At 42.3% G+C, this 22964-nt stretch overlaps 1 protein-coding gene across 5 annotated transcripts in view; it reads left to right on the top strand.

Annotated features, from left to right (window-relative positions):
• Window positions 1-2957: 2957 nt before the first annotated feature.
• The window catches only part of SGCE (sarcoglycan epsilon), a 39656-nt gene continuing 19649 nt past the window's right edge, over window positions 2958-22964 (top strand). For all 5 annotated transcript variants that reach the window (XM_060248516.1, XM_060248519.1, XM_060248518.1 and 2 more), the window contains exons 1-3: window positions 2958-3133; window positions 18774-18896; window positions 21956-22113. In XM_060248516.1, the coding sequence (XP_060104499.1) occupies window positions 3001-3133; window positions 18774-18896; window positions 21956-22113 (414 nt within the window). In that variant the 5' untranslated portion in view covers window positions 2958-3000. The remainder of the gene's footprint in view (window positions 3134-18773; window positions 18897-21955; window positions 22114-22964) is intronic.

The raw sequence follows: 22964 nt of genomic DNA, 5'->3' as shown, positions 1-22964 counted from the left end.
AGAGAACCATTTTTGGCTGAAGTACACAATTATTTTCTTCTACATAGCTGTACTGTTTCAAAAATCGGTTAAAGGGATTTTGCAGACCAATGGGTTCACCTTCATGTGTCTGAAGAAACAATCATCTGTATAAAGTTCAAGCCTTAAGTAAAAACCACTAGATGGAGCAATCTGATTATCATCCCTCTTGACTGGGATGAATCCTTCCCCAAGGGAGTGGACTTTATCTGGCAGGAAGTAAAAAACAGTAAAATACTGAATTCAAGACCTGTTTGTATGTTGTGAGCAGAAGCTTCCAAATGCATTCTTCCAGTCTAAGATCACTGAAATAATTTAGCCTGGAATAACTCTGCATATAGGTTTGCACTTTAATGAGATGAATAGCAGTCTGTTGCAGTAAAATAAAAGAGGAATTCAGTGGCACGAACTCATTAAGCTACCTTGAACCAGACTATTTGTCCATCAAGGTCAGTATTTTCTACTCATACTGAGAGCAGCAGCTCTCCAAGGTCTCAGGCAGGTCTTTCATATTATCTTACTTCCTGGTCTTTTTAACTGGAAATGCAGTTAGGGTTGCCAGACTCCAGGTGGGGCCTGGAGATCTCCCACTTTTACAACTCATCTCCAGCTAGCAGAGATCAGCTCTCCTGGAGAAAATGACTGCTTTGAAGGGTGGGCTCCATGGCATTGTACCATGCTGAGGCCTTTCCCCTTCCCAAACCATGCCTTCTCCCCCATCAACCCCCAAAGTCTCCAGGTATTTTCCAACACAGACCTAGGGGAATTGAACCTGGGACCTTTTGCATGCCAAGCAGATGCTCTACCACCAAGCCACAGCTCCTCCCTGAGGGGCACTTAAAAGACTAACAACATTTATTCTAATTTAAGCTATTGTGAGTCTTTGCATCTTTTAACCCATTACTGGTCCATAACAGGACTTGCTCTCTTATCTCTGAAATGCCCACTTTGTTTCTTGAAGGGCAGCATAAACCACCAAAGTAGTCATTGGACCTGTTCAGATGCACAGTTTAATCAGTTGTCAGTGCTGTTTCCTACTGGATTAAAAGTGGCTGATCAGACAGCAACATCTGCCTCCCGGTAGTCAATCGTTGTTGCCCCATCCCTCCCCAATCCTTCTCCAAACTGGATTATTTTGTTATCTGCTCCTTTGCGGTGGTTTTTGAGTTGTCCGGTTTCACCTTGTAGTTTTCTCTGTCAGGAAAGTTCTTGACCAACTTCTGGATGTCTGAGAGCTGTCCCAGAGCAAAAGGACCCTCAGACATCCGGTTTATGGTCACCAGGGAAACCAAAAAATGAACTGCATGGTGCCGTCGTGTGGATGGCAGAAGACAATTTCCCCATAGAATGATTCGAATTGCAGTATGGCAGTCTGATTGATAATATCCAGAACAAATATATTCGGAACAGAACCGGTCAGTTTAACATGGACTCAACACGCTGTGTGAACAGGGCCATTGTGAATCTGTTGCTCCATCATATGTGACAAGGTAAATGGGTCTTAATTTTTTTTAGTGGGACAGCAAAGTTTAAGTCTTAACAAAACAGAAGGTCCAGTAGCACTTTGAAGACTAACAACCATTATTTATTTTCAACTGCGTGTGAGGGAGGGAGTTCTGATGTTGGAAAGCTCATACTGGAATAAAGGCTAAAGAGCAAAATTTGAGTCCAATGGCACCTTTAAGACCAACAAAATTTTATACAAGGTATGAGATTAATAATAATAATAATAAATTTATTTTTGTATCCCGCCCTCCCCCACCAAAGGCAGGCTCAGGGCGGCTTACATGTGCATGCACCCTTCTTCAGAAACAATGAAGTGGAAATTACTAGTCCATACATATAAGGCAGTTGAACAGCAAATTAGCATACAACATAATGAAGATGTTTAACAGATACAAGGAAGACAGGAACAAGCTTAGTTTATAAGGTCACTATTTGTTTAGATTTAATGCCAGGGGAAAATATAGCAAATAAACATATCAAAATTGGAGATTGATATGTAAATGCACCCTTAATTGTGGAATGCTGAGAGTAATTAACTGAGACCCTGTTATGTTCCATCCATCTCCTCTCAAACATGGAGGTTAACTAAAAGCATCCTTTTGGTCGTGCAGTGTTATGTCTCTCTGTCCCCAGACCAGAGAAATACACTTCATAGCCACTATTCCAAATAAGAAACACAATAAACGAGGATGTATAGCTCTTCTTTGTGAAAATACAGATGTAAGGACCAAAATGAGATTAGCATATTTAATGAGATATCCCTGTTAAGTCCTTGAGTTTTTATGGTTCCAAATGTTGTTCATACCTTGTAATTCAGCAGTTCCTCTTTCCAGTCTGTTTCCTGAAGTTCCTTTGCAATAAAACAGCTACTTTGAGGTCACCCACTGAATGTCCTGGAAAGCTGAAGTGTTCTCAGCCTTATGATTCTTGATGTCAGATTTGTGTCCATTTATGCTTTGGGTTAGGGGTTTGACCTGTTTGCCCTACAAAGAACGGAACGACTGTTGGCATTTAATAGCATATGCAACGTTTTAGAAGAGGAGCAAGTGAATGAACCTGAGATGCCTAGTTGATGTTGTTAGGTCCAGTGATGGGGTTGTCTGTGGCAGCAAAGTTGGCATCTGGGTTGTTAGACTTTTCGGTGCCTCTGGCCTTCTGTTTTCTGAATGCTTAACCTTTCTTGGCCCACCTCGAGCCTGTGGAATGGAACTGGCTGCGGCTCAAATGGGGAGCGGGAAGCTGCCATGCTGCCTCTGCAGGAGGGGCCTGCCGGCTCCCGCCCGCTCCAAAAGGCGAAGGCAAAGGCACCCAGCCCTCACAGACAGTCCCCTCTGTAAAGCGAGCAGGCCAGGCCTGTTCCCGCCCGCCCGCCCTTCCCTTCGTGCTGCCATAGAGACGGTCTCTACAGGCGAGAGGAGGGAGGGAGGGATGCTGCTGCTATGTCGGGCGGGGAGCGAGCGAGCAGGCGGGCGGGGGATGCAGCGGCGGCCGGAGGAGGAGCAGCGGCGGCGGCGGCAGCGGGAAGCCATGCCGCGCTGTGGAGCGGGCTCCTGGTCCCAGTCCCACAGCAGGCGCAGCGGAGCCGCCTTCACCACCCTCCTGCTGACAGGTTGGTCTCTCTGCGGAGCCCCCTCCCCGGCGGGGCGCGGCAGGCGGCGGCCCCCGGCTGCCTTGCACTGCGCATCCTCCGGCTACGGCCTGGGAGAGCCCCTTCCTCACAGTCTCGCTCTCCTTCAGCGACATCTCTGCTGGGGGGGGGGGGGGTGTTAGCGGTCGCTCGCCTCCCTTCGCACAACGCCGCCCTAGATTTCCCTGCCTCAGCCTGTGAGCGCCCCATTCCCCGAGCCAATAGCCGGGGAGGTTTGTTAGGGGAGTTCCTGAACCTCGGCAGAGGAGAGGAAGGCGGGCGGGCGGGAAAGAGGACGCTATAATAGGCTCATCATGGCATCGTCTGCCCCTGGCTGGCTGGCTGGCTGCAGTGGGATTTCCTCTCCCCCAGGCTGGAGCAGGAATAGGTTGTGTGTATTCGGGTGTCTCGGCAAGCATGCCTGTGATAGGGACTGCCAGGATCTTGCATTGCTGCTGGCCACCCAGTAGCGGTGCACGCGTGTTGCTCCTCCCCATCTAGGCATTCACAGGGGATCTTTGGTTATGAGGACCCAAGCCTGGGCAATTGAAAAGGAGGTAGCCTTTCATTATCGTGTCTAAATGCCTGGTGGGGCAAACGCGCGGTGTTGCAAAGCGTCTGGGCGGCAGAGGAAGCGGAGGTGAGCTTTTTGAGAAAATGCACAGAAGGAATTCAGAGGGCGGCACGTTAGAAAAGCGAAGTAGTGAAGTGAAGAGTTGCCTTCTGTTTTTCCAATAGTCTAGGACTATATTACTGGCATTTTTACTTGCCCCTGCAGGTGAATAACGTTTGTGATCTGTGCATATTTGTTTAGTAATCGCTGCTTACATATTATGAAAATGTTACATATTCAGAGCCAAACCCCCCCAAGGCATCTAAATCTTTATATGTTAATGAATGAATACCCATTTCTTCATATTATGTCTTTAAGCTGCAATCAATAAGGCATTTTTTTAAAAAAATTGGTAATTTAATTAGAACTACAAATATTATAGTTCAGCTAAATCAAAAAGCAGAAAGCTGAAGGTGCTGTGTGATTTGTGTATAATAAACATTGTCTAAAGACTTGAGACTCTGCCAAGGGAAACACTTTGTCTGCAACAACAAATGGGAAGGATTTCCCATTCCAGTTATCATTGTTGCTTCTGATCAGGAGCTGCTAGGAATAAAACAAAGGGCTTGATGGTGGGAGTGAAGGGAAGAGAAAAGTTCAGCTCTTCAGAAAGGCATAACCCTCCTTCCCCAAAGGCTCCTAGTTATAGAAGAGAAGGTAGGACTACTTACTACCTTTCCTAGCATTCTCCTCATCATTGTAAATATTGACAAGTCAGATAATTTACTTTAAAGAAAATCACTAAATATTGAGATAATTTTCTGTCATGTCCAGAAAGCTAGATACATGTGCCGCTGATAGCTGTAACAGTATTTCCAGTAGATCGTGAAAAGTAAACTTGATGACATTGGAACACAGCTGGCTTCATACATGTGGAAGGTGATCTGGAAACCACACGTTATAGAAGCATACCCATTTGGGTAGGATGGAGTTGTCCAGGGTGCCTCTTGAAGGGAATCCAAATGTAAGATTTTCATAGGTGTAATGGCTTGCTGACAGTACAGCCCTAAACTATGTTGCATTCCTCTGAACCCGCTGGAGTGAATAGGTGTAACTGCACAGGTATAACTGGCTTTAGGATGGAATCTCATATTCTGAATCTCACCAGGTTGTTTTGTTTCCTGCAGTGTAGCATAGTCTTTATCTTCTTAAAAACGTATGCTTAATATGTTTCTGTAATATTGCAGAGGTTCTCATAATCATCACTAAACTCAGTCCTTTCCCTTCTGATTAACCTACATGTACAATTTCAAAGCAAGATTCAAACATTTATACAAATTTATTTTAGCTCTTTTTATCTTCTTAGTCTTTTTTTCGTACCTCATGAAACAGTACAAATTTTAGTTTGCTAGTGTCCTAATAGTATCCCAGGTGCCCCTGCTACGGTGTAAGTAAGTCTAGCTTTGAAGCAGAAAAATGCTATGGAAGCTCTTTGTAAGGGATGCAGTCCTTGCAAAGACTAATAGAACTGAAAATCCACATGTAGTCTATCTACAAATGCTTGGTTGAAAAGTACATGGCACTGTGATCTTGAAGTTTGTTATTGTGGTATAGGTGGAGCACTAGAGCCAGAGAGTTTGAGACCTTTACAGTGGTGATGAAAGTAAGTGATTTTCAGGGACTTGAGGTTCTGTAAAGTGTGCTGGCCACTGCAAAATAATGGAAATAAAATTCTTGTGGTAAGTGAATGACTAACAGATTCATTATGACTCAAGCTTCTGCAGACTACACAGTTTATGCCTCAGTCTATCTGTCACAGTGCAGTCTTAAACAAGTCTCCTCACAGTCCTACTGCAGTCTATCAATGGGGCTTACTTCCAGGAAAGGGTTCTTAAGACAGCACTGTTAGTCTTCAAGGTGCCATAAATCTTTTGTTTTTAACCTCAGCAGACTAACCTGGCAACTTTCCGGAGTATGCAGAATAGTTTGTAAACTATCCCCTTTTAGCAGGAGCAATTCTGTAAGGGGGGGGGGGGGAGTCCAGATAATTTTACTGCCAAAACATAGTTCCAAAAACATGTCTGGGAGATGAAATTATTGTCATTTCTATATAGGAGCAGTCTTCTTGAAGATGTAGATAGGGTTGTCAGATCCTTGTTGGAAAATACCTGGAGACTTTGGGGGTGGATATGGGAGAGGGTGGTGTTTGGGGAGGGGAAGGGCCTCAGCATGGTATGCCATAGAGTCCATGCTTCAAAGCAGCCATTTTCTCCAGGGGAGTTGGTCTCTGCCACATCTGGAGACTGGCAATCCTAGATGTAGAAGTTAATTCCCATTCCTAACAGAGAAGCTGATGTTACCTTTTAGTAGGTCTAATAGAGCTGTAGATTGACTCAGTCAAGGAAGCCACAGTTCTCAGTCTGCAAGACCTGAATAAGGCTGCTAATGATCTGGAGGCCATAAATTGGAAGCAACTTGATGGCACTTAACACAAGCAATAGAGTTGTGGCCCTGACCTGGATGTCTAAGACTAGGCTGATCTCATCAGATCTTGGAAGATAACAGAGTTGGCCCTGGTTAGTATTTGGATAGGAGACCACCAAGGAAGTCTGGGGTTGCCGCGCAGAAGCAAGCAATAGCAAACCACCTTTATTTGTACCTTGCCTTGGAAACCCTATGGGTTTGCCAGCTATGACTTAGTGGCACTTTCCATCACCATAGAGCTATATAGCGATGTTTTAAAACAAAGCCAATTAAGAAAGAGGGGAATTGGGAATAGGGAAGCAGCCAAAATGGGAGATGATGCTTAACCTTCATTTTGTCTGCATCTTCTCTATTTATTTATTATTTATTTATTAGTTCGATTTCTGACTTGTCCTTTTCTGCTAGTGCGTGGCTCAGGGCGAGTAACAACATATTGTAATACAATCATAAATTAATTAAAGGAATTTAAACAATTTTTAAGAACTCAGTATTAAATTATTAATGATAACAACAGATGACATATGCTTACAATAATATCTAAAATTGCAATTTATTTATTTATTTTATTCCACTTATATCCTGCCCTCCCCGCCAAGGCGGGCTCATCAGAAGAATTTAGTCTTGCTAATACTGGAGGAAGACCAGAAAGGAGAGCAGCAGGGGGCCCATCAGAAAGAGTTTTTATTCTTCTTTGTCAAGGGCCTTGGCCATAGGCCTGGTGGAACAGCTCTGTTTTGCAGGCTCAAATTTCAGCTGGGAGAGCATTCTACCAGCCCAGGGCCAGGGCAGAAAAAGCTCTGGCTCTGGTGGAGGCTAATTTGATGTTTCTCAGCCCAGGAACTATCAGTAGGTTTTTATTTTGTTAGCATAGTGCTCTTGAGAGGGGGGGGATACAAGAAGGGGCGGTCCTAGTGGTATGCAGGTCCCAGATAATGTAGGGCTTTCCAAGATGTCCTCCTCCTGTGCCTGCTTTTTTGGATTCTGGACTTGAAATAATGGTTTTCAAGGACAGTTAGACCCTAATGTAGTAATCCTATTTGTAAGAAATTTCAGTTTAATTTATGGGACTCATCTTTGAATAACCAGGATAGAACTGTAAAATAGCGGTGCTGGAGAACTTTCAGAGATCAAACAAGCAAAGGCTAGAGAGGTATAGTTCAGAGTGATCACACATTTGTTTTGTTCTCTGAGAGCCAGAATATTCACATGTATACAAAGAAAAAGCAGCATGCCAGTTTCTGCACTGAGAGCACCTGTTCATCATCACTGTTTCTCACTCAGCAAGCCCTACAGAGCTCAAACCTATCCCCTCCTTTCTTCACTTCTGAAAGGACAGCTGGGGCCCTCTGCTCAAATGAAGGGATCCAAACCCTTCACAAGCTTATGATTTCCCCTATATTTCACAAAGAATCTTTGCTCTGCCATGACTATGCTTACAAAAAAAATCATAAATGAGAGGTCTGCTAATGCCTCTTAACAATTATAGTTGGAACCTCCATGTTTAGAGGTAGATTACCTGTGATTACCTAAGACTAGGGACAGGTAATAGTTATCTCCACCAAGCCTCTCTTGTGGGATTCAAAAGGCGTCTGTATGAGCACTAGTATCACATGCCAGATTGCATGGATTTTTTGGCCTGATCCAGCATGTCAAGTTTTCAGACTGCAGTATTTTCAAGAATGCTGTCTTCTTTCACCTCTGTCTTGTCAGAGTCATCCACAGAATGTCTACATTGCTGCTGCAATCCCACCAAAACTCTCTGAAAGTATGTGAATAGGACAGGCAGTGAGAGTGGCATGATAGACAGGGAGCATGAACCAATCTTGGTTGAGTAGTCCAGTGATAGTTTCATTATACCAGGAAGAACTGGGAAATCATGGAGGCATGGAAGACCATAAAAGCAGCCCTTGTGTACATACTTGTGGTATTTTGACAGCCGTGTAATTGAATCTTGGCCAATTTTTTGACTTCTCTGGTCTACTCCAGGACTTGGTGTGAGCAGGAATAAGGAGAAAGGATGTTGCTGCAGCTGTAGACAGTGAAAATATGAACATGAACATATGCAGCTGCCTTATACTGAATCAGACCCTGGGTCCATCAAAGTCAGTATTGTCGCCTCAGACTGGCAGTGGCTCTCCAGGGTCTCAAGCTGAGGTTTTTCACACCTATTTTCCGGGACCCTTTTTTTGGAGATGCCAGGGATTGAACCTGGGACCTTCTGCTTCCCAAGCAGATGCTCTACCACTAAGCCACCGTTCCTCCCCAGGATTTAAACTGGATTTATTAAACTGTGCTCTTGTTTTAAACTATGGTGCCTCTTTATTTTGATGCCTAACATTAAGGACACCATATTGTATGAGTTTAGTGGAATAATAATAATAAAGATTAGGAAATATGTGCGGGAGGATATCTGGAAATATCTACCGGAGAGACTGTAGCCCAGTGGCAGATATCAAACTTATGCATTCAGGTTGAGTTCCTTCTTTCTGAAGGGTGGCAAGTTTTGGAAAAACCTTTTTTGGGGGGAAATTGCAGAGCTTGTGCTAAACTGGTTTTGAGGCCGTTTCACATGAAACTGTGTGTTCATTCAGTTGTTTTCTCTTCTATATTGGCTAGGAATTATTTTTCATTGAAACTCTGTTGACAGTGTACTAATTTTAAGGCCCTTCTTGAGGATAAAATAGTACCTGAGAATGAGTTTTGTGAGGATGTCGGTACCATGGAGGTACCAGTGTACCTCCTGGTACTGGTAGCACAATCCTATCTCACTGCATCCTATAAGAGTTTGGGGATTCTCTCAAGCACAACTATTTTGCATTCAAGTGCTATGCGGATGGTGATTGATTATGCTAGAGTTCCTAATGTCTGTTGAATGGGCTTATGGTACCATTATTGCTATAAACAGAAGTCCTACCCCTCCAGAATGGTTATTTTTTTTTAAAAAAAAACCCTTTAAAACTTTTAAAAGAAAACACCCTTGTGCCCTGCTTTTCTCTGCACTGCAGGATTCCAAGTGGTATCCATTAAAAAAACAACAGTGTTTAAAAGTGCAATGCATAAAAATGCTACCCCAATAATCAGAGATAGAGTACTGCCTACATGTACTATGTTTTAGTATTTATGCAGCCGTTTACTCCCTCTTACCAAAGAAGATGCTATGATCTCTTTAGTAAAGTTTCTTTTAAATCCCCATCCCAATGGTTTGTTTATGTAAAGCAAACAGCTTTCTGTCTTTCCACCAGAATACTACTTCTGTTCCATTTGAACCAGTGATTTGCACCATAGGAAGTCAGTTTATTTCTCCACTATTGTTCACCAAGGCTATTTTGCTCACACAACTCCCTCCTACAGTTAATTTCAAAATGTTTTTCTCTTCACATATCTAAAGAAGTAAAGCTCTGACTCATGAAAGCTCATATTGAAATAAGATGGTTAGTCTTCAGTGTGCCTCTGGACTCCCCTCGCCCCAATTGTAAATGTAGTTACTGTTATTAGCAAATTCATGTGAGGGTGGATGAATTGGTCCATAGTGGGGGGGAAAGTCAAAGTATAAATGAAGTAAATAAATATTCCATCCTAATTTGGATAGATGGAGTTTGTGAAGAGAAATTAAATTTAATACAGAGGTAATTTAGCAGGATAATCAAGAAGCAATTTGAGTATGTTACAGTGGAATCTGTGGAGAGTTATGCTCTTCTAAGCCCGTTGATTTAAGTGGACTAAGAAGTGTTTTACTATGTTTTTACAGCATATCAGGGCTTTTTAAAAAAAATTAAAAGCCCAGCAGAAACTCATTTGCATATTAGGCCACACCCTCTGACACCAAGCCAGTTGGAACTGCGTTCCTGTTCATTCCTGCTAAAAAAAAAGCCCTGCAGGCAGCATATTATGTTGTATGCCACCCTAAAATAGTTTCTGCAGGAGGGGACCGTGTAAAATCATATTTAATAATAAACAATAAATATCTTTTCTTGGGCTTTCTGGTGTCCATTAAAGCACTGATAGAGGAATCATTCTAGCATTATGTGTATGATAAGGAAGCGGCAGATTTTTACTCTCTCAGCTCAGTTGGTTTTATCTATGAGAGCTCAGGCAGCATCACTAGTAGTGGGGAGAGATTCCAACCACTGCAGCTTTTGAAAAGGTACCTAGTGAGTTCTGTATTTTTGAAGAAATGCAAAGCTAAAGGCCAATTTTTTTCTCCCTCCCTGTTAGCGAATCTTATCTTATTTCTGTATTTCTTATGCATTATGTTTCACACCATAAACCAGTTCTGGTTTAAATTGCAAAGATTTTAGCATGTGATTTTTGTTTACTTATTTTAGACTGTGTGCCTCTCCTTAAATACATGATTTCTCATGTGTTTAATCTAAATATTTTTTAAAAACCACATTTTCATGTGTTTAGTTTAAATATTTAAAAACAACAACAAAACAATGTACATTTTATTATTAGTGACGTGTAAGACTAGCAGAGTTCATAACAGGTTTCAAAAACATTTTTAAAAGCGTGAATAGTGATCCTAGTTCAGAAAAATAATGTGACTGTACTTGGAAAATTTAAACTAGAATAGTCTTTGAGTATGAGAATTTTCACTTTCTATCCTGATTACTGTTAGATCCCAAGAACAAAGTTGCCTCAGGCAGGTTCTCTGGAGAGGCAGCATAACAAGTTCCTGAATAAATAAGTAAAAACAATACACTCTGCATATGAATTCTCTTGCATTTATAGCTTATTCTGTCTCCAGACCTTTGAAGTAAAATATAGCTATTGAACTTGATCCAGTCCTTCCATCACACTAGTGGTTGAAAAAATAGTATGTGGAAATATTAAAAAGGAGGGGATGCCATTCTATCTATCTATCTATCTATCTATCTATCTATCTATCTATCTATCTATCTATCTATCTATCTATCTATCATCTATCTATCATCTATCTATCATCTATCTATCATCTATCTATCATCTATCTATCTATCTATCTATCTATCTATCTATCTATCTATCTATCTATCTATCTATCTATCTATCTATCTATCTATCTATCTATCTAATATAAAGGTCTCCAAGCAAAATCACTTTCATTCATCCCAGATTTTCTTATTCCTATTTTCTTTATAAGGAAATTTCATCCACATTGACCCTGTTGAATACCGGTTTAGAAATTCTGCCCATATTGTATCAATAAAGAAAAAAGGAAAACTAAAAGAAAAATCCTTTATTAAGATGTTTCTGAATCAGAATTGGTAGTACACATTCATTTGAAAATACCTTAAATGATTTCATGTAAATCATATTTTAAAATTGTTATGTTCTGTATGGCATGCTCTGAAGCTGAAAAGTGTCCAGTCTTCAAAGTGGCCTTTGATCGCTGCGAAACTGTTAATATGATATTAATTCCTTTGTCTTCTTGCATCTGTCTTATTTTGGAAAGCTTTTTTGTTACACTCTACTGACGGCATAAATGGAACAGTTAAATGGAAGACTAAGCAAGTCAAGAGTTATGTTAGCAGCAGCACAAAGGCTGCTGGGAAGAATGGTGAGTTTAGGCTGCAAATGTTTGGGATTAATCGCCTCTGCTTTGAATATTACACATTAATACACCAGCTATATGTATCTTACTAACAATGGGGTAAATCCTCCCCATCTCCTATGGCTCCACAGGCCATTTATTTATTAAAATATTTGTATTCTACTTGTCCTTTTGGCCAAAGTCTGAAGCTTTCCTCCAGTCTAAGGAGTCTTCCTCTGAATTAAGTAGCCCTTCTGCTGGAGGAAAAGCTACTCAAGGATGAAGGACGGTGACTTAGGCTGAAGGAAGGCTACTTGGAGGATGGTGGGATCCACCCCAGTATAACCTGGAGGTAAGTGAGAATCGTATAGTTTTCTAATCTTCTAAATTTTAAATATTTCCTTTGTTCTAATCTTTTGTTTTTGACCAAATGTCCAGTTACAGTTCGTTGCTCAAAATAAAGGTTGTGTTTGTGTGAAGGACTGCGTATTTCCTGTTATTGATGGCTATTTGAAACATTTGCAATCTGCTGGGTGCAGTAAATATATTACATTTGTGGCTATTTGCATAATGTACTATTGATGATTATTTAAATATTGGGATCAGCCAAGGTATAAAGGAAGCAAAATATTCAGCATTTTGTAGTAGCTAAAGTGTCAGGCTAGCATCTGGGAAACCCAGGGTCGAATCCCTACTTGTGGCGTAAAAGCTTGCTGGGTGACCTTGGGCTAGTCTACACATGCTCAGCCTAACCTACCTTGCAGGTTTGGATCCCAGCCACTTTGGGTCCCATTGTGAAAGGCAGAATATTAATAAAATAAGATAAGATAAAATAAAATAAGAATACTCCAGTTTACTGTGATACTATAACTTTACAAAGCTTTTAGATGCCCAGGACCATGAGTCATCTTTTAAAGCTATTTATTTTGGATCTGTTTGCTACTAGCTACAGTATAACTTAGTGTTTCTGGTGGTGAAAGTCATAATAACTATGGAAAAGGTGTATATTCCTCCCCATAATATTGAAAAGGCCATATGTTCCATTTTTCACTGGTAAATATTGCAAGATTTGTTAGAGACCATAGCCATCTGTACCATCTGAGTTATTTAACAGTAGGCAAAGTGGAGTAACACTCCCTGTCTGCTGTTGGATCTCTTGATATCATGCTATCATAACAGGAAGAAAATGTTCTGTTAGAAACCATTGCTCCTTACAATGATATTGATGATGGCAGTAGAATGATGCTGGTGACTGAGCAATGACATTGGAAGCGATATAATTGTCTTGATGCTGTAGAAATGAAGGGCTAATTAAAATTACAAGGAAGAACAGACAGAAGAGGTGAGAGGCACATATAGAGACCAGCCTCTATTACATCTCATCAGTTCCAGGTAGGAAAAGTGATAAGCAGAGTACTAATTAATTCACTAGCTAAATAGTCTGTGAGTTTGTGTACACTTGCACTAACTTTTTCACTGACCCATTAGCAGTGAATCTTGTTTGTACCAGTGCTGGTTGAGGTCTTCTTACAACAGCATTGCAAATACAGAGCAAGGCTGATCTTGTCAAGTGATATGGGGACTGCAGTGCTGTATCCTCACATTTGCATGCAGGCATGCATGTTAATTGTGTTGCACCATTGGCCAGCATGCCAAAAATCTGAACTGTCCCTATTGTACACAATGTATAACCAGTCATACCCTGAAATCATTCCTGGATACTTCTTTGATTCCTTTGATATGATCACAGATAACTCTACAGCAGTGATACTCAGTGGCTTGGGAACCACATGTGGTTTTTTGACATATCCCTTGTGATAATTCTGAGCACAATTCCCCAGTGTGGCATCTGCCCCATGTTTTAGGGAAGTGGGTAGGAACCTTGTCTGGTGCGCATGTGGTTGACAGGTTGTTTCCAGCCACCATCAGAGGAACCTGGTGTGAACCTCCCTGAGGTCAGGCCTCATGTCAGGGAAGTAAATCTGACTCTTTTGGTTGATGGTAATTGCAAAATTGCAGAAGCCCCATGGTGCAGAGTGGTAAAGCTGCAATACTGCAGTCCTAAGCTCTGCTCACAACCTGAATTTGATCCTGGCATAAGCTGGGTTCAGATAGCCGGCTCGAGGTTGACTCAGCCTTCCATCCTTCCGAGGTTGGATGTGCTCGCTTCGGCAGCACATATATTAAAATTGGAACGATACATCCTTCCGAGGTTGGTAAAATGAGTACCCAGATGACTGTAGGAAAGGGGAAAGTGTAGATGACTGGGGAAGGCAATGGCAAACCACCCCATAAAAAGACTGCTGTGAAAACGTTGTGAAAGCAATGTCACCCCAGAGTTGGAAAGGACTGGTGTTTGCACAGAGGCCTACCTTTACCTTTTTAATGGCAAAAGTGGCTCTGTGCAAGCCGTGGAGTGAGTACCTCTGTTGCATTTAATATTGAATTTTAGCTTTGATAAGAATGACAGGAATTAGGTAATTATCAAGATGGACCAGATAATCAGGAATATAGACTTAACAATATGGGCCACATTTGTTAGTACACTGAATAGTATGTAATTCTATGTTGTTATTGGGGACACGTCAAGTCACAGTTGATTTATGATAACCCCATAGGGTTTCAAGGCAAGTAAGAAGCAGAGGTGGTTTGCCCTTGCTTTCTTCTGCAAAATCTTCCTTGATGGTCTCCCATCCAAGTACTAACTCTGTTTAGTTTCTAAGTTCTGGCAAGTCTGGGCTGTACTATACCATTCCGAATCTGTTATGGTAGATACAGGACATTAAATAAGATCCTGCGGTGCCATAGGAAAAGATGAGTATAGTTCATAATAAAGAGTGAATTTACTTGATTCAGGCATCATCTATTTTCTCTTGAGCCCAGTCATTGGTGCCTAGAGCCCATCCACTCTCAGTGGAACAATGACTGAAGAAGCTCAGTTGGATATCTCCTAAGGCAGGGGTGGCCAGTGGTAGCTCTCCAGATGTTTTTTGCCTACAACTCCCATCAGCCCCAGCCATTGGCCATGCTGACTGGGGCTGATAGGAGTTGTAGGCAAAAACATCTGGAGAGCTACCATTGGCCACCCCTGTCCTAAGGCACAAGGAAGAGGAAGTTTGTTTCCTGTTGAAAAAGATTTATTGAAACAGCCTAATTGTACTAGCACTTGTGAAATGCTGCTTACTAACACTAGACTTTGAGTGTTGAACTTTTAAAAGGCAATTGATACTTTGCTTCTCCTTGATCTCAGTTTTGTGTTTGCAGTTCTAAAACACAAAATCTTAATATTAGACAGCTGGAGGCATAATCAAAGATTAACAGTGATATCCCAATCATTGAAGTCCATGGGTTTAGGAGGATGTATTAGATTAGATAGATTAGATAATTTTATTTATATCCCGCCCTTCCCGCCGGAGCAGGCTCAGGGCGGCTAACAACATCATTCAAATTTCCATTATACAAAAGACAAAGTTACATTTAACATTAAACATTAACATTAAAAATTCTGATAAGTTTAAAATTCATTAATTAAATTGATAGAAGTGCTAATGCTATTTGTTCTTTTATGATGGCGGTAATCATTAGCAATTTCTTTCTTCGTCAGTGAAAGCCAGTTGGAAGAGGAAGGTCTTGCAGGCCCTGCGGAATTGTTCCTGGTCCCGCAGGGCCCGCATTTCCTCTGGAAGTTGGTTCCATAGGTTCGGGGCTACAGAGGAGAAGGCCCGATTGTGGGTGCATTGCAGCTTCACCTCTCTTGGTCCGGGGGTGGTCAACAAGTTTTTTCCAGCTGACCTCAGTGCTCTCTGGGGTTCATATGGGGAGAGACGGTCCCTAAGGTAGACAGGTCCTCGACCATATAGGGCTTTAAAGGTAATGACCAGCACTTTGTAACGAACCCGGTATATAACTGGCAGCCAGTGCAGCTCACGCAGTCCAGGCTGTATGTGCTCCCATTTAGGGAGCCCCAGCAACAGTCTGGCCGCTGCGTTCTGCACCAGCTGCAGCTTCCAGGTTCGGTACAGAGGCAGCCCCATGTAGAGGGCATTACAATAATCCAGTCTCGAGGTGACCGTTGCGTGAAGTACCGTTGCCAGATCTTGGCGCTCCAGGAAGGGAGCCAACTGCCTTGCCCGCCTCAGGTGGAAAAAGGCTGACTTGGCAGTGGCTGCAATCTGGGCCTCCATTGATAATGAAGGCTCCAGTAAAACTCCCAGACTCCTAACCCGGTGCGCCGCTTTCAGCGGTGCCCCGTTGAAGACTGGGAGAGGTATTTCCCCTTCCTGGGCGCCCCGACCCAGACAAAGGACTTCTGTCTTCGCTGGATTCAGTTTCAGCCTGCTCCCCCTGAACCACATTGCCATATCCTGCAAGGCCCGGTCTAAATTTTCAGGGACGCAGTCAGGCCGGCCGTCCATCAGCAGATAGAGTTGGGTGTCATCTGCATATTGATGGCACCCAAGTCCATATCTCCTGGCAATCTGGGCAAGAGGGCGCATATAGATATTGAATAACATTGGTGAGAGAACTGCCCCTTGAGGCACTCCACAATCCAGTGTGCGCCTCCAGGACCGCTCGCCACCAATTGCCACCCTTTGTCCCCGATCCTCGAGGAAGGAGGAGAGCCATTGTAAGGCAGACCCCCTCACCCCTATATCGGCGAGGCGGCGGGTCAGTAGCCGATGGTCGACCGTGTCGAACGCGGCCGACAGATCTAACAACATCAGCACCACCACACCGCCCCGATCCAGGTGCCGTTGGAGATCATCTACCAGGGCAACCAGTACTGTCTCCATCCCATAATCCGGGCGAAAGCCGGACTGGCAAGGGTCTAGGATGGAAGCGTCATCCAGAAAGCTCTGCAACTGCGACGCTACTGCCCTCTCTATTATTTTACCTAAAAACGGTAAATTAGAGACCGGTCGGTAGTTTGCCAATTCGGCCGGGTCTGCTGTACTTTTTTTCAAGAGGGGTCGGACCAAAGCCTCTTTCAGGGATTATTGAAAGCGCCCCTCCGAGAGGGATCTATTTATGATGTCCCGTAGAGGACATTCAAGCTCCCTCAGGCAGGATTTAATTAGCCAGGAGGGGCATGGGTCCAAATCGCAAGTTGTGGGGAGCACAGAGGAGAGAATTCCGTCAACCTCCTCCAGGCTGAGCGGGTCGAAATGATCCAGAGTTAAATCAGAAGACAGGCATGGGGCCTCGGGCTCATGTACTGTATCTAAGGTGATGGGCAGGTCCTGGCGGAGCGACGTGATTTTGTCTGCAAAAATTTTTGCAAAAGCCTCACAGCCTATTTCTAATTCTCTAATGTTTGGTCTGCCCTGGGGCAGTGTAGTTAAATGTCCAATTATTTTAAACAATTGTGCCGGGCGCGAATTTGCAGACGCAATCTTGGCCGCAAAGTACTTCTTCTTCACGGCCTTGACTGCCATCTCATACGACCTCATAAATGTTCTGTAGGATGTTCTCGCTTAGAGTGTAGTCATAGATTGTACTCTAGATAAATAGAGTTGCCAATCCCCAGTTGGGAGCAGGGAATCCCTTGGTTGGAGGCTCTCCCCCTACTTCAGGGTTATCAGAAAGTGGAGGGAGGTGAATGTCCGCTGGGCATTCCATTATACACTATGGAGACTGGTCCTCATAGGGTGTACTGGATCCATAGGTATATGGGGCTGTTTTTTGAGCTAGAGGCACCAAATTTTTGGCTTAACTTCTGTTGTCTCTCCTAAAAAAACACCCAAGTTTCAACAAGATTGGACCAAGGGGTCCAGTTCTATGAGCCCCAAAAGAAGGTGCCCCCATCCTCCATTATTTCCAATGGAAGAAAGGCATTTGAAAGGAGTGTGGTCCCTTTAAATGTGATGGCCATTCGGAATTCAGTCATGCTTGTCACAACCTTGCTCCTGACTCCACCACGAAGTCTCCTGGTTCCACCTGCAAAGTCCCCAGATATTTCCTTAGTTGGACTTGGCACCCCTATGTGCGTAAAGAATGTTCCTTTAAAACTGCTCCTGTTTTGTATCTGTAGAGTTATTCAAGTGAGAATTGATATTTAACAGCTCTTGGTCTATAGGTCTGCCTGACTGGAGTCTCTCTCTAGCACAGAAAAGGATTTAAATTAAATTAAGACTATTTCGGACACTGGTTGCTAAATGGTGATACGACACTGTTGATGAATATGAGATGTAATTCAGAACAGATGCATTCTCTACCATACAGACTGTTTTATTGTTGCCCTGATATAGAGACAGGCAGGCAGGCAAGGCAAGGAAGTGTTTGGGTGCTACTATGTGCACCCACCTGCTCAGCCATCTTTTCTGCAACAAAGGAAGGGGCTTGGATTCAGGTCTTCACAGTTACTAAACTGGTAGTTTCCATGGTCAGTTGATAACCACAGCAGTTGTGCTGGTAGTGTTCCTTTGCATGCAGTCAACAGATGTTCTTGCTGGATTGGGGCATTTCTGTTCTTAAACTAAGTGCCATGCCAGGGCCTTGCTTACAGAATGTACAGAGAGACTAGTTGTTTGCCTACTGAACAACCAAGAGCAAGGAAAACATTATAACAACACTCAAATGCCTTCTAAAAGATCTCCTGTCCAAGCAAAAACTTTTTGTCATGTTTTTATGTTAACTATAACAAATTCAAACTCCAGTCCAAAGCATATTTACTTGGAAATAAATCCGATTGAAACTAATAAGATGCCTCTGAATAAGTATGGTTGGGCTATCCTGCAATATTGGAATAATTTTCTTGTTATCAAAACATGCCAATAATAAGCATATGCTATTTATATTCATTTGTATCAATTATATTTTACAATATACAAAATACACATTTATTCTTCATTAGTATCATTTTTGAAATGCTAAAGATCAGTTTGCATCTATAAAAAAGAGGATTTTTTTTTTTGCCCTATTGGTAAATAATGCCATCTTTGTGACCTCTAATTAACAGCAATCTAATTTTCTGTTTTCCCTTTCCCATAAATGATGTCCCTACTGCAGTGTTTTTGGCAGTATTTTGGATGTGCCTTCCTTTTTAATTTGCTGTCTCTCCTTTTACTTTTTAGTGTACACAATTCTTTCTAAAGTGCACTCTGAACGGAACGTATATCCTTCTGCTGGGGTTCTTTTTGTTCATGTTTTGGAAAGAGAATACTTTAAGGGGGAGTTTCCGCCATATCCAAAGCCTGGTAAGGGATACTGATAATCTTTAAAGTCTGTCATTTGTGCTGAGATGTAATCATACAGATGCATTTGCATTTGAATATGCATGTATGGAGGTAAAGCTGATAAAGCCCTGTGACTGACAATGCTATCTTAAGCAGATTGTATCCTTCTGAGCCTACAGTGTGCTTAGAAAGGTATAACTGTGTTTAGGAGTGCACTGCAAAAGACCAAGTTTTGGATTAAGATGTTCCTGGTTCAGAACTGTGAGATCCATACAGTGTTATTCCCACATAAACCTCAGTGAAATGAATGGGAATTGCTTGTGGGCAGTGACTGGTGAATTTTGCCTATAAAGTCTTCAGCGTTTTGAATTATAGTGTATAATATGAAACACTGGCTACTGAAAGAGCCCCCTGAAAATATTAGGGAAGCAGACACAGATGCATTGCGCAAAGATTGTGAGGCAGCTCTTGTTGTGGTCTGGACAATAGAGGAGAAAGCATTCCTTCACATACTCTGGCCCCAAGTCTTAAACCGGTCATAGTCCCCAAGGTTTTGTGGGGCCATATTCCCAAGAAAATCTGCTAAATTTCCAGAGATTATGATCTCAGGATTGTCATATAGTACCTATGAGGAACCTGCAGGTCTACACAGATATGCTCATACAAAGCAAAAAAAGCAAGAATGTTCTGTCCCTATTTGTAGGTTGGGAAAATTTTTCTATCAAAAGCCCAAGGCCGGGCTTGAACCAGAGGCGGCAAATCCATGGTATTCCTCCGTCTTGGGTCAGCCTGGTGCTGGTTATCATCTCTCAGGTTGTCAAGACGCTGTCTCCTTCCACAGACAGACAGACAAGTTCTCCGAGTCAGACACATCATGCAGAGCAGAAGTTCCTGTGGTGTGCTCACCAGAAATCTCCTTCAGGTCACAAGAGCCAGCCAGATGTTGCAAAGGTCTTGTCAGCTCCTCTCTGGCTGCTCTGGTCACAATGTCCCAGGGTCGCTCCTCTGGTTCAAAGTCTTGAACCCGTGGCCTCACAGATGGTGTGGGCTGTTCAGACCATTGCTCCATAGCAAGTTCTGGCATTCCAGTGTCATCCAAGGTGAAAAGAGTCTCTTCTCCCATCAAGTCTGACTGTGCAAGGCTTGAACATCCTTCAGCCATTTCAAAACCTGACTACGCTAGGTTAAATAACAAAACTTTCTTCCCAGACAAGAACAATATATTTGCACAACTAAAACAGGAATGTTAACTCCAAAATCTCAAGTAAGATCCAAACCGCTACCACCATGTCCTGGGTTTTCCCTCTCTCCCAAGCCCAGGGAAAGAGGAAAGCCCTTTTTAACACAAGGCAAGGATAACACTTAATCAGAAATCCTGCGGAGTCAGACTCTCTGCAGGCTAAATAGTAGACTGCCACCAAGCACTTTGACTATTCCCGAGAACTCCAGAGGAAGAGCCAACCTCTGAGCCTTTTTAGAAGTTTCAGGGAGATTATTCTAGAAAGTCAGCCCTGCAAGGTAGACTTTCAGTACTGAGTTTCCAAACTAAAACTTAACAGTGGGTGAGCAGTCTAAGGCACCTGGATTTAGCTTTGAGAATAGAGACAAGATTCACACAAGATTTATATATCAAAAGCCTAAGGTGGGGCTTGAACCAGAGGTGGCAAATCCATAGCACTCCTCCTTCTCAGGTCAGCCTGGTGCTGGTCATCACGTCTCAAGTCATCAAGATGCTGTTTCCTTCCTATGTGCCTATATATTTTAAAGACAAGATGGTGACGAATCAAACAACAAAACCTGTTCTTTTTCAGACTAACTAATACCTAGCAAAGTTATAGATACCAAGGTTCCAAACAAACGTGAAGATGTTCACTGTTCACGAGGCAAGGCCTTTCAGTCAGGCATCCAAAACGAACCACTTTCAACCACTGACATGATTGACCATCAGTGGTCCCAGCAGCTGACCTCTAGGTGGGAGCATAGCTTAATTTATAAGAATAGGGTCTGGTTGTCTCCAGGCCAATCAGAGCCTACGAATGATGAGCCAATCAGAGCCTATGAATGATGTAACCTTCTAACTTGTTGCCAGGGAGACCAAAAGTCATGTGCTGGCCAATGCCCTTGGGTTCCAGGCTAGAGATGCTTATACTCAGCTGCAAGGAATCTGCTAATTGGAAGCTATTAGAGATGGTATGGTACCAGCTTCCAGAGGTGTCAGTAATTTCACTTGAAGGCCACTAGCAATTATTTCTTGTGAGAAAATATTTTCAAGACTTTCTTAGTCAGGCATTCTAGCTGAGATCTTAAGGCCCGGCTAGCTTGACCAAGGAACCAAAAGGCACTACAGGTGGCAACAGAATGTCAGCAGAAAAAAATTCTAAATGTGTCACCCCAGCTAACTAACTAGGATAATTTTTAAGTATAATCAATTTGAATGTCATTTTTAATCTATGTACACCAGAACGTAGGGATATTTCTGCAGGATATTTAGCAGAGAGGTGCAGTGAAATAATGCATCACAGACACTTGTGTGTTTAGCTTCTAAGAAAAAGTTTACTACAAAATTAGGGAAAGCGTTATATGGAACTTCGTTGGTCTTAAAGGTGCCACTGGACTCAAATTTTGTTCCGTTGCTTTTTTCCTGTAATACATAAAAGAGCTATCACATTTGTAAACCAGTTATCTGGTTTATAAAACAACATAGCAAAGACCAACAATTATTGCAAAACCACCTTTAATTTTACTGGCATTTGTGCAGGAGAGGTTTATATTTCAGAACGGTGTAAACTGATGACTGGGGGTTATTACATCTTTAAGGAGAGGGGGTCACATCACCCTTGCTGTTGGCTAAAATTGTCAGTGACTCCTGTCATTTTTACTTACTGAGCATATATTCAGAATGATTATTCTTTAATGAGTATATATCTATGCTGAGAATAGGAACCGACAGCTTGCAGTTTTCTTATTTTACTACTGGTAGTGCCTTAGCAGTAAAAAATAAATAAAAAAATAAAAAATAAAAACTACCCTGTCGATATTGCAGAAAACCATATTCTAAACTGGATGTCCTGTTTATCCAGGTGAGACTAACAATGATCCTATAACATTTAACACAAACCTAATGGGTTACCCTGACAGACCTGGTTGGCTACGATATATCCAGAGAACACCATACAGTGATGGAGTGTTGTATGGTTCACCAACTATAGAAAACGTGGGCAAATCAACCATTATTGAGGTATGTTCTATGAAATACCAGTTCTTCATATAGAAATGGTATCAGACATTTGAACACAAACTTGTCGTCATGTATGATAGCTGTCTTCATTTTTTAGGTATGAATAATCATCTTGGTGGTGTTCTGGTTGTTTTCAGCAGCCAATACACGAAGTGTAAACATAAGACACGCATTTCTAATCACCTGTACGCAGTGCTTTTAATGCATTTCAGTGGAGATCTTTGCCAGCCCGGCTACGTGAGATTGTTTTAACTGGAATGCAAGAGGTTGAATTTGGAGCCTTCAAGAGAGGCTTTTCCTAGCTGTTGCCTGAGATCCATCTGGGTATGAATGTGAGAACTTGTGCATGCAGATTGTGTGCTCTGCCCACTCATAGCTCATCTTGATTGTTTGCTGATACAACCCCGATCCTATTTTGTTATGTCTTGCTCAAGTCTTTTACACTCATGTGATGAGGGTAAGCAGCTGCTTGTGAAATCTAATGTCACAATAAACCAAATGGGCTCAAAGTGTACTCTTGTCTTTTGGCAAGCTGAAGGTTGATTTCAGGGTCTCCTAACCTGGTGAGATCTTGTAACATTTCTTAACTGTATTAGAAACCATTATGGTTCAAAATACAATTAATAAATACAGTGTACAAATAAATACATTCTCTTATCCTCTGCATTGTTTCCCTTCCCACCTCATTGGCTGGTAGATGGGGGAACTTAAAAGCTGCTTTCTCCATTATGTTTAAACCAGTAAACCTTTTAAAATCCCAGAGGAGCAGCATATTACAATGAAGAAGTCAACAACTAATTTATTACAGCATGGGCTTTCATAAGCAATAGCTTATTTCAGTGGATTATTGA

This window comes from Heteronotia binoei, chromosome 10 (assembly GCF_032191835.1).
Source record: "Heteronotia binoei isolate CCM8104 ecotype False Entrance Well chromosome 10, APGP_CSIRO_Hbin_v1, whole genome shotgun sequence".
Lineage (NCBI taxonomy): Eukaryota > Metazoa > Chordata > Lepidosauria > Squamata > Gekkonidae > Heteronotia > Heteronotia binoei.
Note: the sequence above shows the minus strand (reverse complement) of the source record. Positions and strands in the feature narration are given on the sequence as shown.